This window comes from Calidris pugnax, unplaced genomic scaffold (assembly GCF_001431845.1).
Source record: "Calidris pugnax isolate Ruff unplaced genomic scaffold, ASM143184v1 scaffold38, whole genome shotgun sequence".
NCBI lineage: Eukaryota > Metazoa > Chordata > Aves > Charadriiformes > Scolopacidae > Calidris > Calidris pugnax.
In genome coordinates this window covers 4,464,415-4,484,956 of record NW_015090995.1, presented here as the reverse complement: position 1 = coordinate 4,484,956, position 20,542 = coordinate 4,464,415, and the positions used below count along the sequence as shown (strand labels likewise).

Here is a 20,542-nt window from a genome sequence, read left to right as displayed (position 1 = left end):
CTCATGCACAGGCTGCAGCCTTGGGGAGCAGGATCTGAGCTCTGACATGCTCACCCCTTCCTGGAAGGCTCATGGTGCCCAGTGGGCTACGGCCAGATGGCACAGGGAGAGCAGCCAGGGGCAGAAACAGGGCAGATGCTCCTGATGCTGCCCTCTGAGGCTGGGAAGCTCTTGTAGTGGTCCCTGTTTAGAAGTACTTTGGTTTTTTTTTTCCTCTGTGTGCAAATGTATAATGAGGCCAGTGGTGGCTCTCTGTCTGCAGGAGAAGAGGGGGTCCCCGGGCAGTGCCAGTGCCAACAGGCAGCGAGTGGTGCAGAGCCTTTCAGCGTGTGCTGCATCGGTTCCCCTGCTGCCTTTGCATTACGGGGAAGCTGGGCTGAGACTGGGCATAGGGGAGAGTGGTAGGAACAGAAAGGAAATAAAAAAAAATAAAAAATTGGGAGAGGGTGCTGGCTAATATACATGTGGCAGAAAAAGAGGGGAGAGTTCTGGTTGAAAAGAGAAGCTGAGAAAAGGCAGATTGGCAGCCAGCATATTTCTGGAGACAGCTCTCTCCTCTGTAGGCTGCGAGTCGCCTAAGAAACGTGTCAATAAAGCACACTTGCAGGCACTGTCTCTAATAAATATATATTTAAGAGAGACATTTCTTCAAAACTTCTGCTAGGAGATGTCTAATTCTGAAGGGATGGCATGAAAAATGGCATCTCCAGTGGCAGCAGAGAGTTGCCATGGGAACTGGAACGCTTTGAATGCACGTCGCTAAAACAAGAAAACATTATCCCCAGCAAAGGAAATTAAAAATTACATCTGGAGGCATCTGCCCTCTGCTTGTCTCTGATGGGAGTCGCGGTGTATTATGCAGCATGTTGTAATTCATGTAGTGGGCAGAACCGAAAATTCGGTATTTGTTGCCGAATTTTTGTGAGCAACTGTGATGAAAAGCCTTCCTGTCCGCGGGACAGACGATGCTGGTGTCTGAACAGTGCTGGGGAGGGGAAGATTTAGAGCTACGATGGAATTTTCTCTAAAAGGTTTTTGATCACTTGGGGATAAAACCACAGCCCGAGCACACAAATAAGCCTGTTTTGCCGTTTGTGGATAACCCCGCTGCTCCTGGAGTTTGCCAGCCCCCTTTGCCAGCCAAGGACTTTCCTGGGGGGGGGGCAAGGGGAAGTGAGGCAAGAGGGGATGTGATGGAGGGGCATGGTGCAGTGTCTGTGGATTTATCTTGCACTTTGAAGACTCTCTCTTTATCCTTGCAAGTTTGGGACAGTGGAGTTATTCCCACCTGGCAGGGGTGGGCTCGCAATCCCTGCTGCCCAATGTGTTTCTTGGTGCCTTGGCAGCAGCACGGGCAGGGGGGAGCTCAGCGAGCCCGGGTGGTGAGGAGACCTTGCCCTGCTCTGCCACGGGACTTCAGCATCAGAGGAAAAGCTAAATCGACCGGTGTGAGGTGATGTGAATGAAATAAATTTATTTGTGCCATCTATTGGCACGGCTGCCAAGGAAATGAGCGGTGAGCACAGCCCAGTGACCCGTGCACGACAGAGGGGCAGAGGCAGCTCGGTGGAGATGGTGGCTCTACTTGCAGCTGGGCGGTCGCACGGACCCAGGCAAGGTTGGGGTACGATAAGGAAGGGAAGGCATTTGTCTGCCTTGCCCTGGGGGTGGTGGTGAGGGATGCCAGAAGTGTCACTGGAGGCACACACCATCGTCTTCAGAAGCTGATTAAGTTCTCCCGCTGAAGGAAATGCCAGCCAGGAACTAATGGAGGAGATAAGGGAACCAGAGTGCAAATTACTGTGTTGCTCCCTGCTATGGTTTTCTTGTATCTTCGTCTCAGTACCTGGCGTTGGCCTCAGGGGACAAGCTTGAGAATTAAATGGACTCTTCCTCTCAGCTATACAGCAAGCCCCAGGAGCCTCTTTCTTTTTTTTCTTTTTCTTTTATTTTTTTTTCTTTTTTTGCCCACTCCAGTCCATCATGCAGTCTGGCAACCCTCAGCCCGCAGGGCAACCTGGAACAAGGTATAGCCAGAGGCAGGGGAAGGCAGCGCTGAGGCCGATGGAGAAACTGAGGCACAGCAGAACTGCATTGTGTGCTCACTGCCACAGTGCAGATTCACAGCAATCGTGGGGTTGGAGCTCAGAGCTCAGCCTGCAAACCCCACTCACTCGATAGAGACATCCTGTTTATTCTTCCTCCCTCTGCAATGACATAAAATTAATGCAAAGCAGTGTTGTCTCTCATTCGATTTTTCTTGCCATTGCCCTACTTGCTTTCTAGCTTTCCAGACTTTGCAGTTGTTTTTCTATGTATCAATGGTTATCAGGTTAGAAATAGCAGTTTTGTATTACACCCTTGTGCTTATCTTTTTTTCCTGGGGATCTGCCTCGAGCTCTGATGAATTACAGAGCTCGGTAATTGCTTTAAAATGCTAAGGATTTTACTGTCACTGATCTTAAGGTTTTTTTTTTTTTTTGTAGTTCCTCTTCAAGCATGTGAGGGATGATTTCTGTTAAAGAAAGACTTGCTGAGAATGAGTTAACAAAAGGTTCAGTGCTTTTTAGGAAAGGGAGTAGTGATAACCTGCCAGGGCCAGTCTGAGCTCCTGGATGGAGAAGGTTCAGAGGTGCACCATGTACACCCAGGTTAAGCCTGGTCTAAGGACTGGCTCTCCCAGCTGGGTTATACACGAGTGAAGGGAGAAGCAAAGGCAGCAGCTCGGTGGATGCTTTGTTCTGGTGCCTTATCTCTCAGGCACAGTGCTGGGGTCCTGCTGCAGTCTTTCCCTGAGGCTGCCGTTCACCAAGATCCCTTGGTGTGGTCAACATTGTCACTGACCCCTAAAGAGGGACATTAAAGCGAAGATGAGGTCGGGGAGGCAGGCCCAAAACGAAGCACAGGTGTTTTGCAGGTAACATGGAGAGGTTTGCCAAATGCTGAAGTACCAGACTGGCATTTTTACCTTCATCTCATTGCTCCCTCCAGCGAGTACGGCCATGCAGGCACCCTGCAGGATGGTGGTCAGTAAAATTCTCCTGGCCTTGGTTTCATTAGGGCCACAGCTGTGTGTCCCAGCCGGCAACACGGTGTTGTCTGAGTGCTCTTCCCCAATCCACCGGGACTGTCAGGGATTCCCTTCCCCGAGTGCCTCTGGCTTAGCCATCAAGGACAGACTCTAAAACCGAATATGTTAAATTATGCATGGTAATTTATATTCACACATTTTCTCATTGTATTTATAATATATAACAAACATGTTTATGTAGCATCTCTCTTCCATTACCACAGGGTCTTCAAGCGCTGTAGAACCTCTGAAAGCATGCTCATACATACATATTCCTCCTCTGTCTTCATAGCATCTGAGGGTGTCCTAAGTCCTTAAAATAGTAACTACAGCAGCTTTGTTCATTCTGTCTTTTCAGTCTGTGGCAAAAATAGCTCAACTAATTTGTAGTCTCTGTTTGTAGTCTGTATGTGTGAGAATGAGGGGTGTGTGTAAAGCCTCCATGACTGCACATCCTCTGGCAGTTGCTGTTTCTGACTCTCTCTTCTGTCTGACTCTCTCCTCTATTCAGCCTGGGCATTATGTTTAGCAATAACTTGTACCGAGTCCTAATTCTAACCTCTGGGTGTGTATTTTATGTCACTTAATGCAGTAATAAGAAAACCTGCATGCGCATGCCTGCACGGGGGTAATGAGGAAAAGCTAAATTAAGCTATATGAGCCAAATGCATAGTTCTGTTGGGTCTTGTGGTAGTTTTTTTTTTTTTTGCCTGGGTTCCTAGTGGGGTAAGGCTTATCACATCTTTCTTTCTGCCTTTTGTCTTCTAAAAGCCTTTGAGCCTGTTGGCTGATCTGAACAAAACCTGACAGAAAGGTAGATATCTCAGAGATTTTAAGTCCCTGCAAGATTTGTGGAATTATGCAGCTGGGTAAAAAAAAGACCCAAAGTAGAGAGAGGTTACTGGGTGGGATCAACTGGTGTTAGGCATCAGAAAAACAGGCAGGAAAAACTGACGTGCAGGAAAGCAGGGTCTGTTGGCTCTGCTGCTGGTAGAGCAGCATCTCTCCTAGGCTGTTCTGCTGGATGGAGCTCTAACCTGCACCCCCAGCTCTTGGTAAATGTGAGAAAGTGCCTTTCTCCAGCGTGGGAGGGTGTGAAATCCCTATAGCACCTTCTGCAGCAACATGTGGACTTACCCACCGTGCCAGGTGTGCCTAGAGCATCCATTATGTATTGAGGCAAAGGGACAGTGTAGCGTGCTCTGTGCAGGGAGCTCAGACCATGGGCTGCCCTGTGCTGTCATTCACGTGGAAGTGCTAAGGTTCTCACCCAAAAGAGACAAGCAGATGCCCTGTGTGCCCTTCAGTGCTGTGCTGGGACACTGCCTGCCTGCTCACTTGGAAGCAAGGAGGAACAAGGTGTGCCTGACTCCTCTGCTTTCAGCAGTAGTTATCCCTTGATCCAGACTCCAGAACCAACGTGTTACACAGGTGTGGAGAGAGCTTAGACCTGGGTCACAGCCACGAGCCCACGTATAGCACATTTGGAGGCTGCTTAGGGATTTCTCTTTCAAGAACTGAGCTGATCTTCCCTACGTAATCCAAGGAGTTGGTGCCCCGGGAATCACCTGGGAATTAGATATCCATCTAGACACTACGGTGTGCCATAAATCCTAGACAAGCCGTGCTCAAGCGGTAACTGGGTCACTTCATGGTCCTGCATCTTGCTCCTGCAGAGGACACTGGATGCAGCCGTGTTAGAAAGCCGCATATGCGGCACGCTGTGTGAGACAGGGAATAAATCTCTTCATTGCATCAGCTCTCCCCTGGCCCTGCTAAGAAAGAGAGCCAGGGCAGCAGGCTGCCTCTTTGAGGGATTTGACAGGCATCATCTCGCTTCATCTGGGCTGAAAAATTAAGCAGGTGTAATTACAGACCACGCTGATCTCTCTCTCATCGTGTGCGAGTGGTTTTGTTGTTGCCTGTCTCTTGAGAGAGAGCCCCTGAAATTGTTTTGAACTTCTTTCTTCCTCTATGCTGAAATACCTGAGTTGGGGGGAGAAAGGAGAGAGAAGGCAGCCAGAAGTGATACCACACGTATCTGTGTTTACAGATTTGATGACTTCTCTCTAGTCTGACTGGAGGACATGCGATTGTAGACACTGATGTGCCATCACACCAGAGAGGAGGTAGTGATTCATCACCGTGGCTCACGGAGCAGCTCCTTGGGAACTGGCTGTACAGTAAATGCTGGCAGTCCCAGGGTGTTCGAGCAGCGGTGGCGAGTGACAAGCCACCCCCTGTGAAAAGATGCCTGGGCACCCCAGGGTGGGAGGGACAGGCTCAGTGCTTTCCCGGAGAGCAGCAGACAGCCTTGTTTCCTGCATAAATGCCATGCCTTTTTGATCATACCTCTGCAGAAGTCTCTGGGAGTGTAACTGAGGGGGTCAGATCCGTTACACAGATGGAGTTATTTCAGCTCTACGAGTGAGACAGGGTGGCCACTTCTGTAAGCAAGCAAATAGCTGAGCAAAACTGCCTTAGACAAATAGTTCCTGGCACGTAGGCAGAGCTAGACACGGATCTGGTCCAAAGGTCTCATTGGCAATCCCCTGCAGGCTTTTACTCTGCTGAGATAAGACATTTGATTCAGACAATTATATTGTGTCTTTCCTTGCTGTGTGGTTTATTATGGGGAGCACAAATTTCCCAGAGCTCAGTCCTTGGCTGACTCCACTTGTCAGTGGATGAGGGTCCTGTCATCTTTAACCGTGTTGTCCCAGGTGGGAGCATGAGGCTAAGGCCGGCTTTTACCCATGGGACCCTGGTCATCCTCATCTCTAGGTTCATTAGAGATGAGGATGCCATCAGAGGGTGTCAGGTCTGGGTGGGCTGACCTACCTCTGGCGTTACCCTCCTTCCCTAGACAAAATGGGGCTAGCAGTGGTCTCTGTTGTGTCTTGATGCTTCTGCCCAAGTGGGTTTTTCTGGAGATGTATTGGCGTTTTAGGTGGTTTGGGGAATTAAAGCTGACGCTGCTGTTAGCTCTGTCTGGCCTGCAAAGGATTGGGCTTGTTGCCAGCCCTCCTGGTGACACTCTTGGCCGTGATCGCTGCCGTTGGACGTTGACTTCTGTAGGCTGTGTGATGCGCTACCAAAAGCCCTTGCTTCTTACTGATTTCAACTGTTTCAATTCTGTATATGGAGGCAGTTACAATTCATTCCTATGGAAGGAAAGCTGCTTACAGGACCAAGACACCCTGTGTATGTTCTGGCTGCTTCTTCTGTACACACTGCCGTCCACTTTTGGGAAAGATGCCCAGGCTGAACTTGTCAAACCCGGGTGAATGTCTGCAATATGAGACTTGGCTTTTGCTTCTGAAGAAGTCATTTTGTATTCAAGGATGCTGAGGGACTAAAACAGCCTAGCAACACTTGAAAATAGGTATTTTGACTTTGGGACTGGGAGTTTGAAGAGGTTGACTGTGACCTCTCTATGTGTTGTCTAAGATCTCAGAGTCAAAACCGATTGAGGGGAGAGAAGGGGTGGTGCTGGGAGCTGCCCAGATCTCTCTGGGCTCCAGCTCTGCTCTCCCTTTCGCAGATGCTGGAGGAAAAAACACCTCAGGCTTTTTTTCCTGTTTCTGTTCTCCAACCTTCCCCTCCTGACCCATGCACAGCCTCTGCTCCCAGGGCACTTGTGAAATTATCCTAGGTGCAGGAGAGATGTTTGTGGTCCTGACATTAGCAATAGCTCATGCTGCTTCGTGGCCTTTGGGTGGCAGGAGCTCTGTCAGTCTATGTCCTTGGAGTCAGCTTTATCTCCTGGCTGGGCTGGACAAGCCTGGGAGGCATTAACAGTGATGTTTGCTGAAATGTTTCCTGCTGTGGTCCCTAGCTAAAAATGTAAGAAAAGCATCTCTAAGGTATGTTGGATAGTCTTGCTGGCCCTGCAGCAGGAGAGCAGCAGTGAAGGCTACATTAGGGGGTTCTTGGTGTGATTGGTGATGTAGAAGATGTCATGTCTCCATTTCTGCAGCTCTTGCAAGGGAGGTTGTGGGGAGAGGCAAGGTTACCCTCTCCCCTTGGACACCTACCCCTCTGCTTGTATCCTCTCCCAGTACTGGCATGGCAGTCCCAAGGGTAAAGTCACAGAGAGGGTACCCTATGCCATGCCATCCAGAGATGTGCCCTTCCTTCTTCAGTGCTCCTCTTCTTACTGAAAGGAGACACAACTCAGCACCTGCTTTCCAAAACAAGGTAACACCACAGGTTGAAAGTCCATCTGATAAACGTAGGTAGGACCTGGCAAAGGCAGCAGCCCTGGTGTGGTGGGACTGAAGCTGTTGGGGTAAGAGGAGGGACCCAAGGGTGGGGTTTCTGGCTGGGGGCTGCCCTGTGCCACCTCTGAAGGCAAGTGCTGCCCTGGGTTGTGATGCAGTTTGGTACCAGTGGGCTTATGGGGCTTGTAGAAAAGGTCACGGAAGCCTCTTTTGTTCCAGAGGCTAAAATTGGAAGGAAAATTAAATCCTCCCCCAGTGAGAGGCTGAGAAAACAAAAAAAATGAAACACCCAAAAAGCTTGTGTGTGTGAAGCTGCAAAAATTGCCTTGTGCTGCTTATTAATTGGCAAGGCAAGGATTTAGGGGAAGGCGTGAGATGGAAGCTGGTGGTACAGACCAACTTCTTGTGTTTCCCTCCCTGGGAATGCTGGATTAGCTGTAAAGCATCATCCCGTACAATGTGCTAGCTTTGGGTTACATGATGTGGGAAAGAGCATCCCCTCTCTCTTCACAGTGATGTTGCAGGCTGGTGGGAGTCCTTCCCAAAGGATTTTGTGTGTTTGAGGGGACACTGGACAGGCCCTTGGAAGAGGATCACTGAATAAGGGGCCTTCATCAAGCTGAGAAACTCCTGAGCTGAGGCTAAATGCAGTTGCAGCCTAGGAAGGTGTTAAGGGGCATTATCAGCTTGATACTGCCGAGAACTTAGAATGTCCCCACGGCTGGAGATGGGATATTGAGCTGGCCAGATTTCAGGGCAGTTCATAGGGACCCCTCTGCAGAAACATCTACCTCCAGTAGCTGGCCTGGAGCACATTGAGGGTTTGTACCCCTGGGTGCAGAAGAGCCTGCACAGCACTGTCCTCCTTTCTAGTCTCAGCCACGCCGTCACACACAGAAAGACAGGCTTGTCACCTCCGAGCTCCCTTGGGTCCCAGCACAGCCCTGGGACAGAGCTGGAGCGATGCCACGGGGAGGTCCCCATCCCCTGGCTCATCCTTATCTCCGAGATAAGGCTGGTGCAGCCTCCCTGACGTCAGTCAGCACGGCAGCCAGGAATCCCCTGCACGAAGCCGCAGTGCCTTTGAAATCCTGCACAGCGTTTGGGAAGCCTCCGAGGCTGGGATCCAGGCACATCATTCCTTGCTTGCTTGCGGCATAGCCTCCGGGAACCCCCACCCGGGGAAACGTGACTGCCTTCAGAGCATCCACAACCCTCCGGAGCCGAAAACACAACCGGCCGGCTCCCATTACATTACGGCTGAGGTTTTTAAATAAACAGCGCTTGATGAGTGCAGCGGGATGTTTAATAAGAGCCTCCTCAGCCCCCCTTTTCACCCCCCGTTGCCCCCCTGCGTCCCGTAATCACTTGTAGAGGCAGCCCTACAATCTGCAGCCGGCGAGGGGAGAGGCAGCCAGGCAGAGTAATTTGTATTCCGGCTCTGCTGCTGCTCCTAGTGCTTCCAAGAAGCAAGTAAAAATAGCTCTCCGTCATTTTGTAAATAATAGCTATCTCCTCACAGGCCCAGGGAGTCACGAGCACTTTAAAAGGGAGATTGCGGGGAGCGGCGAGGAGGGGGAATGTCTGCCTTGAGCCAGGCCAGGAGGATGGGACATGGGGTCTCAGAGTGGGGGGCACAGGGGATGGCAGGTTAAATGGAAACCCTGAAGCACCTCTGCTGCTTTACACCTTCTGCAGGCACAAGGGAAGCCCCCAACCCTTCTGGCTCCGGGAGGCAGGATCTGGCCCTCCGCACAGAGCAAAAAAGGATGCTCGTTGCCTGCGCAAGCAGCTAGATCTGCTGGAGGAAATTCTTGGAGAAGGGGTGGCTTTTCAAGAGCAGGCAGGTGTAGGGAGTGCCATGGTAACACCGTGGGAAGGGATGTTACAGCTTTTGTTTTACATTTGCATTGCAGATGTGCCCAGCTGTGGGGGATTTACTGCAGGCAGGGAGGGGGCTTTGTACTGGGAGGGGGGAGAAGGGGCAGCTCTGATCGACCTGCAGCGCCTGGTTCCTGCTCACACACTTGCTCCAGATGGTTTTAGAACCACAGTTGTGCTGGAGCTTGTGAATAAGGTGAGCCTGTAAATGGGAAAAGCCCCCAGATGAGGAAATCAGCCTCAAACACGGCTAGAGAACATGGCATGCCACTCAGGTCTTGAAATTCTGCCCATGATCAAATGATGAACCTGAAAATCTCTTGCTCTTGTAGTTTTGTGACAGCTTCAGGGTCTCTTTTTGCTTTCCTGGTCCCCACATGGCAGAGGCTTGGGACACACAGGGTGCTTGTGCAGTGTGTCAAGAGCGATACCGAGCCCTCTTCTGGCACCAGCTCACGCCGTTCCCTAGGGTGGCCAGAGCTGGTCCTTGCTCCACTCCAGCCTCCTGCCTGGACTAAGCCTCTCCTTTTTTCTTTCCCCAACTATAAAACAGGACTGGCAGCATCCTCCTGCCACCTCAGCAGGCTTGAAGGCTCAGCTCACTTATGCATGTAAAAAAACTTTGAGTGATGGAAAAGAATGATGCTAGGAGAGGAAAAATGCCATTTAATGTTCTGCAACAGGTCTAGGGAAAGTCCCAAATCCTCTACGGTACAGTCCTTAATTATTAAATCTTTGGTGAGAAGGGGGCACGGCAGCCAAGCTGCAGTGTGAGCGTGCCTGCAGATGGAGGAGGAGGAGAGAAGGATTTCCCCACCGTGTCTCTGCGCGGAGGCAGGAGCTGCTGCCCTCTCAGCTTTCTCCTGCTGCAGAAGTAGATGCAGTTTCTTCTCGGTGAGGCTGTGGGTGGGTGGGTGTGAGGGTGAGGAGCGGGGAGGCTGGCTGAGCAGCTCCTGATTTCTCTGGAGGAGAAGGTCTCACCATCACAGAGCAAATGAGCTCAGGCAGGGTGGCAAGCAGCGTGGATGCTCACGGGCTGTAGGATCATTAAGGAAGAGACACTCTGAGGCTGGAGCTCACTCTGTTCTGCTGGTGTTTTACTTATTTCTGGGTTTCCCAGCTCTGCTGAAATCCCTGCTTGCGTAGCAATGGTTTAATTTCAGAAATCCTTCCGGATCCCAGCCAAATCCTGCCCTTAGGAGCACGTATTAACAGGGAAAGTTCAGCCTGGCTTTTGCCGTGAAAAGTGCAGGGAGCCCATTTTTTGAAGTGCTGGGGGACATCAATAAGCCAGGGACTGAGCCAGTCTGTCCTCTGTGCCCCCCCAGCTCATCCCTTGCACCGAGAGCTTCCTTGGAGGCACAAAGGGGACCCACCAAATTCAGTAGGTTCACGAGGTCTGGCCCAGAGGGTACATCTGGAAAGGGGGTTCCTCTTCAGACCTGGGCTGTAATTAATTATTAATATTAAAACATTATTCATATGAATAAATTAATGGTGTTTATTAATGCTATTATCTTTGGTTGGATTTGCCAGTAGATTGAGGGGTAGGAAGGGGTCTCTGGAGCTGTGGGACAGCCAGGGTGCAGCATGACAGGGTGATAAAGGCTCGTGTAAAGACAGCAGGATTGTATCAAACAGTGCCCAAACCTTGTTCTGCTTTTTTACCTCCTCATCACTTCCTGAGTCCCTTCCCTCGTGCTTGGACGCCAAGGGTCACATTGTAAACCATGGGTCCTTTCATGGAGCCCTGTCCCTCTGCCACCTCAGGTGCAAGGGACGATTCATTCTGCACCTCACAAGGACCAGTTTCACTGGCCCTGGGTGGCCATGGAGTCCTCCTCTGATAACCACAGCTGGAAATTATTTATCTTTGGCAAACTGGATGCTGGGGAGGGGAGGGAAGAGAGAGTTTGTGTTTTCTCTAAAACATAATTAGCTCTTTCTCGCCACATGTGTTAGCGGAAAGAGCCTCGCTTCACTGAATGTTCTCCGCTGTGTGTCTCATCTGGGGGCTTGTTTGGAAGGAGGCAGAGAAAATACCCCGAGTGTTTGAGTCTTACAGAAGTAACTCATTTTGTTCAGGATCCTGTCTTGTTGGCTTCTGGGTGTTTCAGAAAGTGTACCACATACATATTTCTCTTTAACCTTCTTTTTATCGCATCAAGACGAGATCAAGGGTTACTTATATAGCACAATAATATCAGCCACAGGCTGCATCAGAAGCTTTCTAGCCATAATAACTAAAGACATGTATACGTATATTTTAGCCATTAAGGAGAAAACCCTGCCAGAATGAATTATCTTATTTTTGGATGCAAAACTTTGAAGCACAAAACTAAGCTTCATAGTACTGCAAAATAACTGTCAGGGGACAGAAGGATTTCCATAACTGAATTGAGCAATGGGCCATCCAGGCTACTTGCAAAGCTGCTGCAGTGGCCAAAGTGGGGTACTACGCATAAAGAATGAACTCTGGGGATCTAAATTGCTTCTTTCATTGAAAAAGCAGCTCTGAGCCAGCTAATGCCATACAAAAGGAGCACAATGGCGTGATCTATCCCTAAAGTGGTGAGGATTTGTGGTAACGTAGTGCGAAACTCAAGGCACCTTCTCCATCATTTTTTTTCAGTACAATCAAGTGGATAGAGCTTGGGGCTGTGAATCTGGCAAATCCCTGTGCCTTGATTTCCCTGCAAAACAGGAGAGCAGCAGGGATTTCAAGTAGGAGACACACCAAAATTGTAATGAAGTCAAGAATGAGGGTTGCGTGTGCCGTTCAGCAGGAATAACACCTGCGGGTGGCTGTGTTCTGCAAAGCACTTTAATATATCTTTACCTGAAGGCACGTGATTAAGATTGCCCCTGGGTTTTAGCCCCCTGGGGCAGGAACTGGAGCTCTTTGCTGGGGCAGTGGGGCATCCATGAGGGCGGCGCAGCCTGGGATGCAGGCGAGCAGCACCTCTGCCAGAGCAGCCTCTCGCCAGGAGCGAGGCGCTTAAGAGACCAGCAAACGCAGTAAAAGGCAATCAGAATATTGATTCTTTTTTACGTACAGATAAGCCTGAAGCTGTAACAAACCCAGGGTTTCCTAAAACCGGCAGAACATTTGCTAGGCTGTTTATCAGGCCGGGAGACACAAAGGGATTTCAGATTAAAAGGAGTTTCAAAGCATCAGGGCTTACCCCTCTATTGAAAACACGTGGATTTGTACCGTGTGACGTATGGTGTGGCTGCATACATTTAGTAAATACAGTTGTCTGGCTGCACAGGACATATTCATCCTTGGTGTAAGCATGGAAAGCAGCGGAGCTCCATCAGAGATGAATTTGCCCAATTACGAGTGATAAAATCGGCCATTGTTCAGGGCACAGCAGAGAGCATGATGCCAACTTGCTGAGGGCTCACCAGGGAGGTGCCTGGCAGGAAAAGCCACCATGTAACAAAACCCAAACCTTTCTCTGTACAAGCAAATTTTGTTCTCTAATTGCCTTTTTTCCTTTTTTTTTTTTTTTCTCTATTCCCAGACAGCGTAACTGAAGTCAAGACAGACATTTACGTGACGAGTTTTGGCCCTGTCTCGGACACAGATATGGTAGGTGCCACTGGCTGGTTGCCTCATGGGGAGGGATGGCTTCTCCTGCAGCTGCAGTGGGCATTTCCCACCCTCATCCCTGGACAATCTGGGATTTTCCTGGATTGACAAGAACACAACGAAGCATCCCAGTTGCCTGTCCAGGCAGGAGTGTGCCTTGTCACCTTCTCAAAGGCTCGGTGTGGGTGGTGGACAGGGGTTGTTTCTCAGGTGAATTCAGGCTTTTAGAAACCAATTGATAATGGCAAATGCAACCTTGGAAGGTTGACACCTTTGCACTGCTCAAGCATGCTGCAGGCTTTCGTGGTTTTAGAGTCTTTTCCTTTCCTGAGAGTGCAACCTAATGAAATGAGGAGGTCTACCCATGGGACCAAGACCTGTACATAGCATGCTATACCTGTTACATACCTTCACAATCACCTTCACTGTAGCCAGCTTTCCTTGACCTGACTGTGCACGGAGAAAGGAGGGTGCTCCCTGGAAGAGGGGAGGATGCCAGAATCTGGCCTGTTTTGGTGGAAGTGCAAGGGGAGAAGGGTTCACCATCAGACTGTCCTTCATGCTTGAACCAGAAGGGAGGCGAAAGAGCAAAAAGAAAGAGCGAACTGATTGCAATATTTTGACATGTTCAGGGAAAATTATTAATGAAAAGGCCTGAGGTCTGAATTTAGGCTTGTATTCCCACAGCAGTTTGTCTTCTAATTAAAACAGGACTGTGGAGCATAATTAATAGTGAGCTTTCTCAACGGTGTTCCTTGCAGCTCGTATCCCGCATGCGGCCAGGCGCACGGAGGAGAGTTGGCTGTTATGGTTGCTCAGTACTTCCAGGGTGCCACACGGGGACAAGTCATTCCTGCGGGACTGAGACCCTCCTGCCCATCCAGTCCCAGGGGTGACCTGGTGCTGGCATAGCCCAGGCCAGCGGTGGGCAGCCCTGGCCTTGGAGGGAGCCTTCAGGAGAGGGAGCAGGCATCGCTCTCCCAACTTGGGTCAAGCAAGAGCAATGTCCTGTGGTTCTCCTGGCCCCTCTGGAGCTGGGAGGGTTTCATATTCTCTGTTTATGTGGCCATGAACAACTCTTCAGTTGCCCCACCAACAGCCCTGTGCTTGCAAGCGGAGGAGTTGTCTTATGAGGAGAGGCTGAGGGAACTGGGGTTATTCAGCCTGGAGAAGAGGAGGCTGAGGGGAGACCTTATCGCTCTCTACAACTACCTGAAAGGAGGGTGTAGAGAGATGGGGATCAGTCTCTTTTCTCAAGTCACAGGCGACAGGACAAGAGGAAATGGCCTCAAGTTGCGCCAGGGGAGGTTCAGGCTGGATATTAGGAAAAATTTTTTCACTGAAAGGGTTCTCAGCCATTGGAATGGGCTGCCCAGGGAGGTGGTTGAGGCACCATCCCTGGAGGTGTTCAAAAGAGGGGTTGATGTAGTGCTGGGAGGTATGGTTTAGTGATGATGCTCCTTGTTTGTTGTGTGGGTGTCTATTTTTGTCAGTTAGGTTGATCTTTAAGGTCCCTTCCAACCTAGAAGATTCTGTGTGATTTTGTGTGTGATTCTGTGTGAGTTGGGGGAGAATAAAATCTCTGTGTTTCAATAACGTGCCAGCCCCACCACGCAACCCCGTGACCACTCTTTCCAGGGTTAGAAGTTCGCTGGATGTCAGTGTAGCCAAGAGTACTAATCTCATTTGAGTTCCCTCTGTCTCGCTTGCTTTCCTACCGCAGCGGAGATCTATAATATATTCAGCAATCTTAGCCCTTGGGGAGTATCTGATAATTACTTCCAAGGTGGAGCATATTTGATTAAGGGAGCGTGTATAATGAACTGTGAAGAAGAAATATGAGGTATTGAAAAGAGGAAGGTATTCTCCGCGATGTGATTTGCCAAAATGAATTTAAAATTAGGGAGACAGTTAAAGAATAATAAATTATTTCCCCTCCGCGTGCGTTAGTTCCGTGTATTTTACAAATGCATAGCAAATGTGTTTTAACACGCTGTGCTGGCGCCGAACGCACTCGGGAGCGTGAGAGGGAGAAACCCCCATCTCCTTGGGAAGCGTGGGGAGAGCCTGCTCTTCTGTGGTGGTTCCTTTCATCTCGGGGAGCGGGGAAGTCCCTCCTTCCCCGCTCGCATCTGCCTGGTGATCACGCTCCCCTCCCTCCCACAGCTATTACTCACGGCCACGGAAAGCCGCTCCTGCGCATCTTGATGCAGACAGAGACTGTAATTATGATGATGGAGGAGAGGCAGGTAAAGCTGCTGTGGGAAGAGGAGGAGAGCAGCTGGTTACGAAGCACGGAGGAGGACATGTAGACCTTTTCCCGGAGATGCTCCAAGGGACTTCTAATCTCTCTTTCAGTTTGGTTTGGAAAGTAGAGCCTGATAGGACCTGACATACACCTGATTCTTCGGTAGTGAGCTCTTGCAGCTCTGCCTGTCCCTGGGAAACTGAAAAAAAAATAAAAAAACAAGAAGAAAAGAGCGGAAAAATCCGAACATGATTTTTCTTTTCTTCAGGAATGATTCCTTAGTGTAAAAGAAAAATGGGGCCAAGGAAGTTGTTATAAAAGTTTCACTTTTTTTTTTTTTTAATAGGAACAGGGAGTTGTGAATAAGATAGCTCTTCTCCCAGTAAGGAATTTTCCCAAAACTACCTCCTGGGGCTGCACATAGGTTCCTTTCTTTGGTTTTATCATTTTACTGAGCTTAAAACCACAAAGTGAAGATCACTTCCGTGAAGGAGCAGAATATCTTGTACAGGGAGCAGAGGATCTTCTCTTTTCTTCCCCCAGGCAGGCTCCAGAATCTTCACATATGAGCAGGAGTGGCCAGGGAGCAGGGATGAATTTCTTCACCGAGATGCTTTCATTCAGCTGCCATCTGCTGCAAAACCTGTAGGAATTTCTATGACCTATAGGAAACTGATGCGCAGCAGCTTTTAAATGCTGCTGAGAAGAGCTGCGGGAAAGAAATCACTCAGAATGATAAGTTTAGTTGGTCCTGCAGCCCGCAGGAACCCCATAAATAAAGACTATGAATCTGCAATGGCAGGGTAAGAACAGCTGGGACAGACAGATTTTCCAAAGCCCCCGTCTCTCTCTGAAAGCCTCGTGAGCTAATGAGATCCCTCATTAGCAAGAGGAGGTGTGTGTCGTAGAGGTGAGCAGTGATGCAGCTCATGCCGATGGGTTGAAGACTTTCCCTCAAGTGATGGGGACCCTCAGAGGACACGGGGTGGCTTAGGTCACAGGGAACAGCAGTCCCTTGGGCCAGACAAGAGGCAGGGTGATTTAATTTTGCCTTGGGATGGCCGTGGAGCCATCACTCCAAGCTTGGAAAGCTCCAAGCAGCCTTCTCTGCTTGGTCGGGTGGTTTCTGAGGCTGCACACACTGAGCGGGGAGCTGGTCTTGGCTTCAGGGTTTCAAAGAGATGACTTCTAATTGCCCCAGCTGGAACTTGGCCTAAGAAATGGGTTTCTACACCAGCTGAAAGAACAAAAAAGAAGAAAAAAAAAAAGAAAGGAAAAAATAGGAAAAAGGAAAAAGATGAAAAAGTAAATAAAGTCACAGGATCTCAAAAAAAAAGAAAGGAAAAAATAGGAAAAAGATGAAAAAGGAAATAAAGTCACAGGATCTTGTAATGCATGTTTGTGGGGTTCTTGATTCAATCCTTTTCTAGAGGTTCTAGGGAACAAAATAACATTAAGACAATGTCATGAAACTTAATTTCTTCCTTTTTTTTATGAGTAGGGGTGTAATGATTGGTATTCTGGCCAAATTCCATCTCCAGGAACTTTATTTTCGCTTTTTTTAAATTCCCATGTAGCTGCACACAATGGTTCCCTCCTCTGAAACACCTGGATGAAGGCGATGGTGCAGTAGGGCTACCCCAGGGCTGGCCACTGGCCGCTGTAGGCTGTATTGCAGCTTGTCTGTGGTGGTCAGAAACACTGAAACACCAATTTTGATGTCATATGTAAGTCATTACCATGTTTACCACCAAAATGTGGTAAATACCCTCTGTCCTCCACAGATTTCTCCACTGCTTTTAACCCCTGCTTCTTTTTGCATCACTCTTCATGTCAAACCAAGGTGTGCCAAAACATGGTATATGCTCAATGACTGAAGATATTTACTATTTCTGGAAGTGACTTGTTTGCAATGAAGACCTGAGTAAAACAACTTATTTTTCTCTCCTTTCTCCACAAAGGAATACACCATTGATGTCTTTTTCCGGCAATCCTGGAGAGATGAAAGGCTGAAGTTTGATGGTCCCATGAAAATACTTCCCCTGAACAACCTGCTGGCCAGTAAGATCTGGACCCCTGATACCTTCTTCCACAACGGGAAGAAATCTGTCGCCCACAACATGACAACACCCAACAAGCTGCTGCGCCTGGTGGACAATGGCACCCTCCTGTACACCATGAGGTAAGTTTGTGTCTCCTGGGCCAGGGTCTTCCAGGTCCTTAAGCTCATGCAGGGTTTGTGCAGACTTCCACCGACTCTGTTACACACTTGAGTCTTACCTGGTGCTTTCCCTGCTGTCCTTGTATCCTACCTATGTACCGTCACTGAATCTCAACTTAAGCAGATTTTTGTAGGGGTAGCTTTTTTTCTCATCATTCATGTTGGCTTTTTTCTTTGATGATGCACGTGATGAGGTAGAAGTGTTGGGATAGATAGTTTGTGGAGTTGGTGCACCACCCGTCTTATTTTTGTTCCTGACCTCTGATGGGATGTGAAGTCAGGTTTCCAGTATTAGTAGGGGAACGTTAGGATGGGAGAATTTGGTTTTCTCCAGCAGCTTGAGAACAGATCTAAATTTGTTCAGCACGTTACACTGGAGCTGTTTGAAACATCTAATGAGCCCAAGCTTGCTTCTGAGAACAATGGCGGCTTTTTCCTACTTCGTGGAATCAAAAATCTGAATCTGTGTAATCAATGCACATCATTAGGAAAAAAAAAATAATTACTAGCTTATCAAAACTGTGCTTTGGAGGTGTCAGGCTCGGAGAGGCCGTTGGAAGTTCCCAATTTAACCCAGCCCATGGTCTTCCCAGCTGAGGTCTCAGTGGGAGTCCTGAACGTGAGGTAGCCTGGCAGTGTGAGGGTGTTACAGCCTGTGCCACTCCACTGTGAGCTCCAGCATCTGGGGCCTCTTTCTAAAACATGAGTCGCTGTTGAGGAACCATGCTCGGGCAGTCATCTTCTCTGGATTTCTCAGGAACAGCCCTGGTACATACACTTATCACTGAGCTGCAACAGGTGTAGAACATGAAGAAAACCACCTTTAGGTTAATTTTATGTTCATTCTGGAACTATTCAGATATTCCTGTATGCTTGTAAGCTATTCAGCTACGTAAATAATGTTTGCCACCTGGGGCTGATGTACTAATTTGCCTTCTGAGGTAAATGGGCTTATAAATGAAACAACAAGCTACTCATAGATGCACAAGAATGACATTGAGTCGGTTTTGGAAAGGTGTAAATCACTTTGTTTTCAAAAATTATTTTCCCTGCCTCCACCTTCAATCTGATCCTAACTAATAACAGGCTCCTTTGTGGATTCCGTGTGCTGAGATGCTGCACTTTCACCTCTCTTTTTTGAGGACCAGGCAGAATTTCATCTCTTCGTAGTTAAGCTGGCTGTGAAGCTCTGTAGTGTCAGCAAGTTTTACAGCCTACGTTGATAAACAACGCTCTGCTTTTGTGCAGCGGTTCTCAAATATGAGCTAATTCTGCCAGTGCCCTTGGGGTTTAGGTCTCCACACTTCAGTGGTCTCACGTTACTGAGGCAGATGGGGTAAATGAAGGGAGAAGCCCAACTTGACTTAAGGGCTCGGTTCTGCTCCCAGCTCTCTGACCTGCATGTGGATGACTAACGCTCCCCCCGTTTGTATCACTGGCTGGCTGTAAAGTATTAGAGGAGTGCTGCACTTTCACCTCTCTTTTTTGAGGACCAGGCAGAATTTCATCTCTTCGTAGTTAAGCTGGCTGTGAAGCTCTGTAGTGTCAGCAAGTTTTACAGCCTACGTTGATAAACAACGCTCTGCTTTTGTGCAGCGGTTCTCAAATATGAGCTAATTCTGCCAGTGCCCTTGGGGTTTAGGTCTCCACACTTCAGTGGTCTCACGTTACTGAGGCAGATGGGGTAAATGAAGGGAGAAGCCCAACTTGACTTAAGGGCTCGGTTCTGCTCCCAGCTCTCTGACCTGCATGTGGATGACTAACACTCCCCCCGTTTGTATCACTGGCTGGCTGTAAAGTATTAGAGGAGCTGCTGGCATAAGACAGCTAAAAAAAAAAGGGACTCAATTTCAGGGCTTTTATGTAATTTCACTTCTTCTTTATTCAGCAGACAGCCATTAGCTTCAGCGAGTTTCGTGTGACTGAGAAAGTGTTGGATCTACTTTTCTGTTTAGGGCTGAGCAGGTGCCAGGATCATGAAGAAAAGGGAGTCATGGGATTTTTTAAATAAATTCAATGCATCCTTCAGTTTAGCTGTCTCCCAAAGAAGGGGGGGATGAAGGAGAGTCTGGACCTCCCTTTGTTTGTGCTCCTGTCCCCCTTAAATGTACCTCTAAGGCTTTGTAAGAGGTGTAGATCCCACTCAGAGATAACCAAGGGTTGAGGGTTGGATAATCTGGCCTTTTGTCACGTATTATATTGCTCAGTACCAGGAGGAGTGCATAGAGACCTTTTCCTTACCCAGCACAGATTGCTGCTGTGCAGATGTGTGTGAAGCTATCCTGGTGGGGTTCCAGGCAGCGTTGGACCAGCCTGACGCTGGAGATATGGTTAGAGCTGGCCAGATGTCCATCTGGAAAGCACTGCCCACTGCACAGGACAACATGTCAGGTGTAAAGCAGGGCTCCTCTGGGTTTCCATTGCAACACGTCCAGGGTGGGATGTCTGTCCCGGTCCATCTGATGATTGCTCTTCTCCCTGCTGCTGAAGAAAATGCCTGCTCAGAGCTCCACAGGGTCTTTTGAATGGGGCTTCAGAAAGGAAGACACAAGGGCACCAAGTGCATGGTCCAGGACTGTGCATCAGGCTGAGGCTCAGAGACTCTGCCACTCACACTACAATTCCCCTGTAAAATAATGATGATGGTATCACCCTCCCTTGTTAAGTGCTTTGAAACCTCCGTCCAGGAAAAGGCTGGAAGGAGATTCATGTTTTATGTCCAAGTAGCACATTCTCTGTTCTCCATGCCCTGGGGCATGCACATGTGTCCCTCTCAAAGAAGGAGCAGGACCATGAAGCCAATCTCAGCCCTGTGCAGCTGATGTCCAGCAAAGTGCAAATCCTAAGGAGGCATGCTGTCCTCCTCACTAGGGGAGTGAGTTTGCATCTCCACCAGATTTCTCCTGGACTGGCAGGGCTGCCCAGAGGATGCTTCACAGGCTCACTCTAGCCTGGGACATTGCCATGAAGTTTGACTCCCGAGACACCTCCTGCTCCTTTACCTTGTACCAGCCAATATCCTTGAGGGAGCAGCTCTGCTGATGCGCAATTAGAGGCACGTCTCTTGCTATTTGTCCTGCTGTGAAAGCCAACTTCTCTTAGTCAAGGCTTACATTTATAGATGAAGTTGCTCTGGTGGAACAGCAACTCTGACACATGCATCCAGCGAGATTACACCTGTGCGACAATATTTTATAGCTCCTGGAGAGAGCCTCTTCATCACTGACCTGAGATTCAAGGCGTTGCACACCAGCTGTAGCTGGGCGTCCAGAGATTTCCTTTAGTCACGGCACAGCCTCCTCAC

The 20,542-nt window shown here is 49.0% G+C and overlaps 1 protein-coding gene across 1 annotated transcript in view; it reads left to right on the top strand.

Annotated features, from left to right (window-relative positions):
• GABRA3 (gamma-aminobutyric acid (GABA) A receptor, alpha 3) overlaps positions 1-20,542 on the top strand; it is a 79,363-nt gene that overhangs the window by 27,039 nt on the left and 31,782 nt on the right. Inside the window, exons 4-5 of the mRNA XM_014955217.1 lie at positions 12,702-12,769; positions 16,979-17,199. Of these exons, the coding sequence (XP_014810703.1) occupies positions 12,702-12,769; positions 16,979-17,199 (289 nt within the window). The remainder of the gene's footprint in view (positions 1-12,701; positions 12,770-16,978; positions 17,200-20,542) is intronic.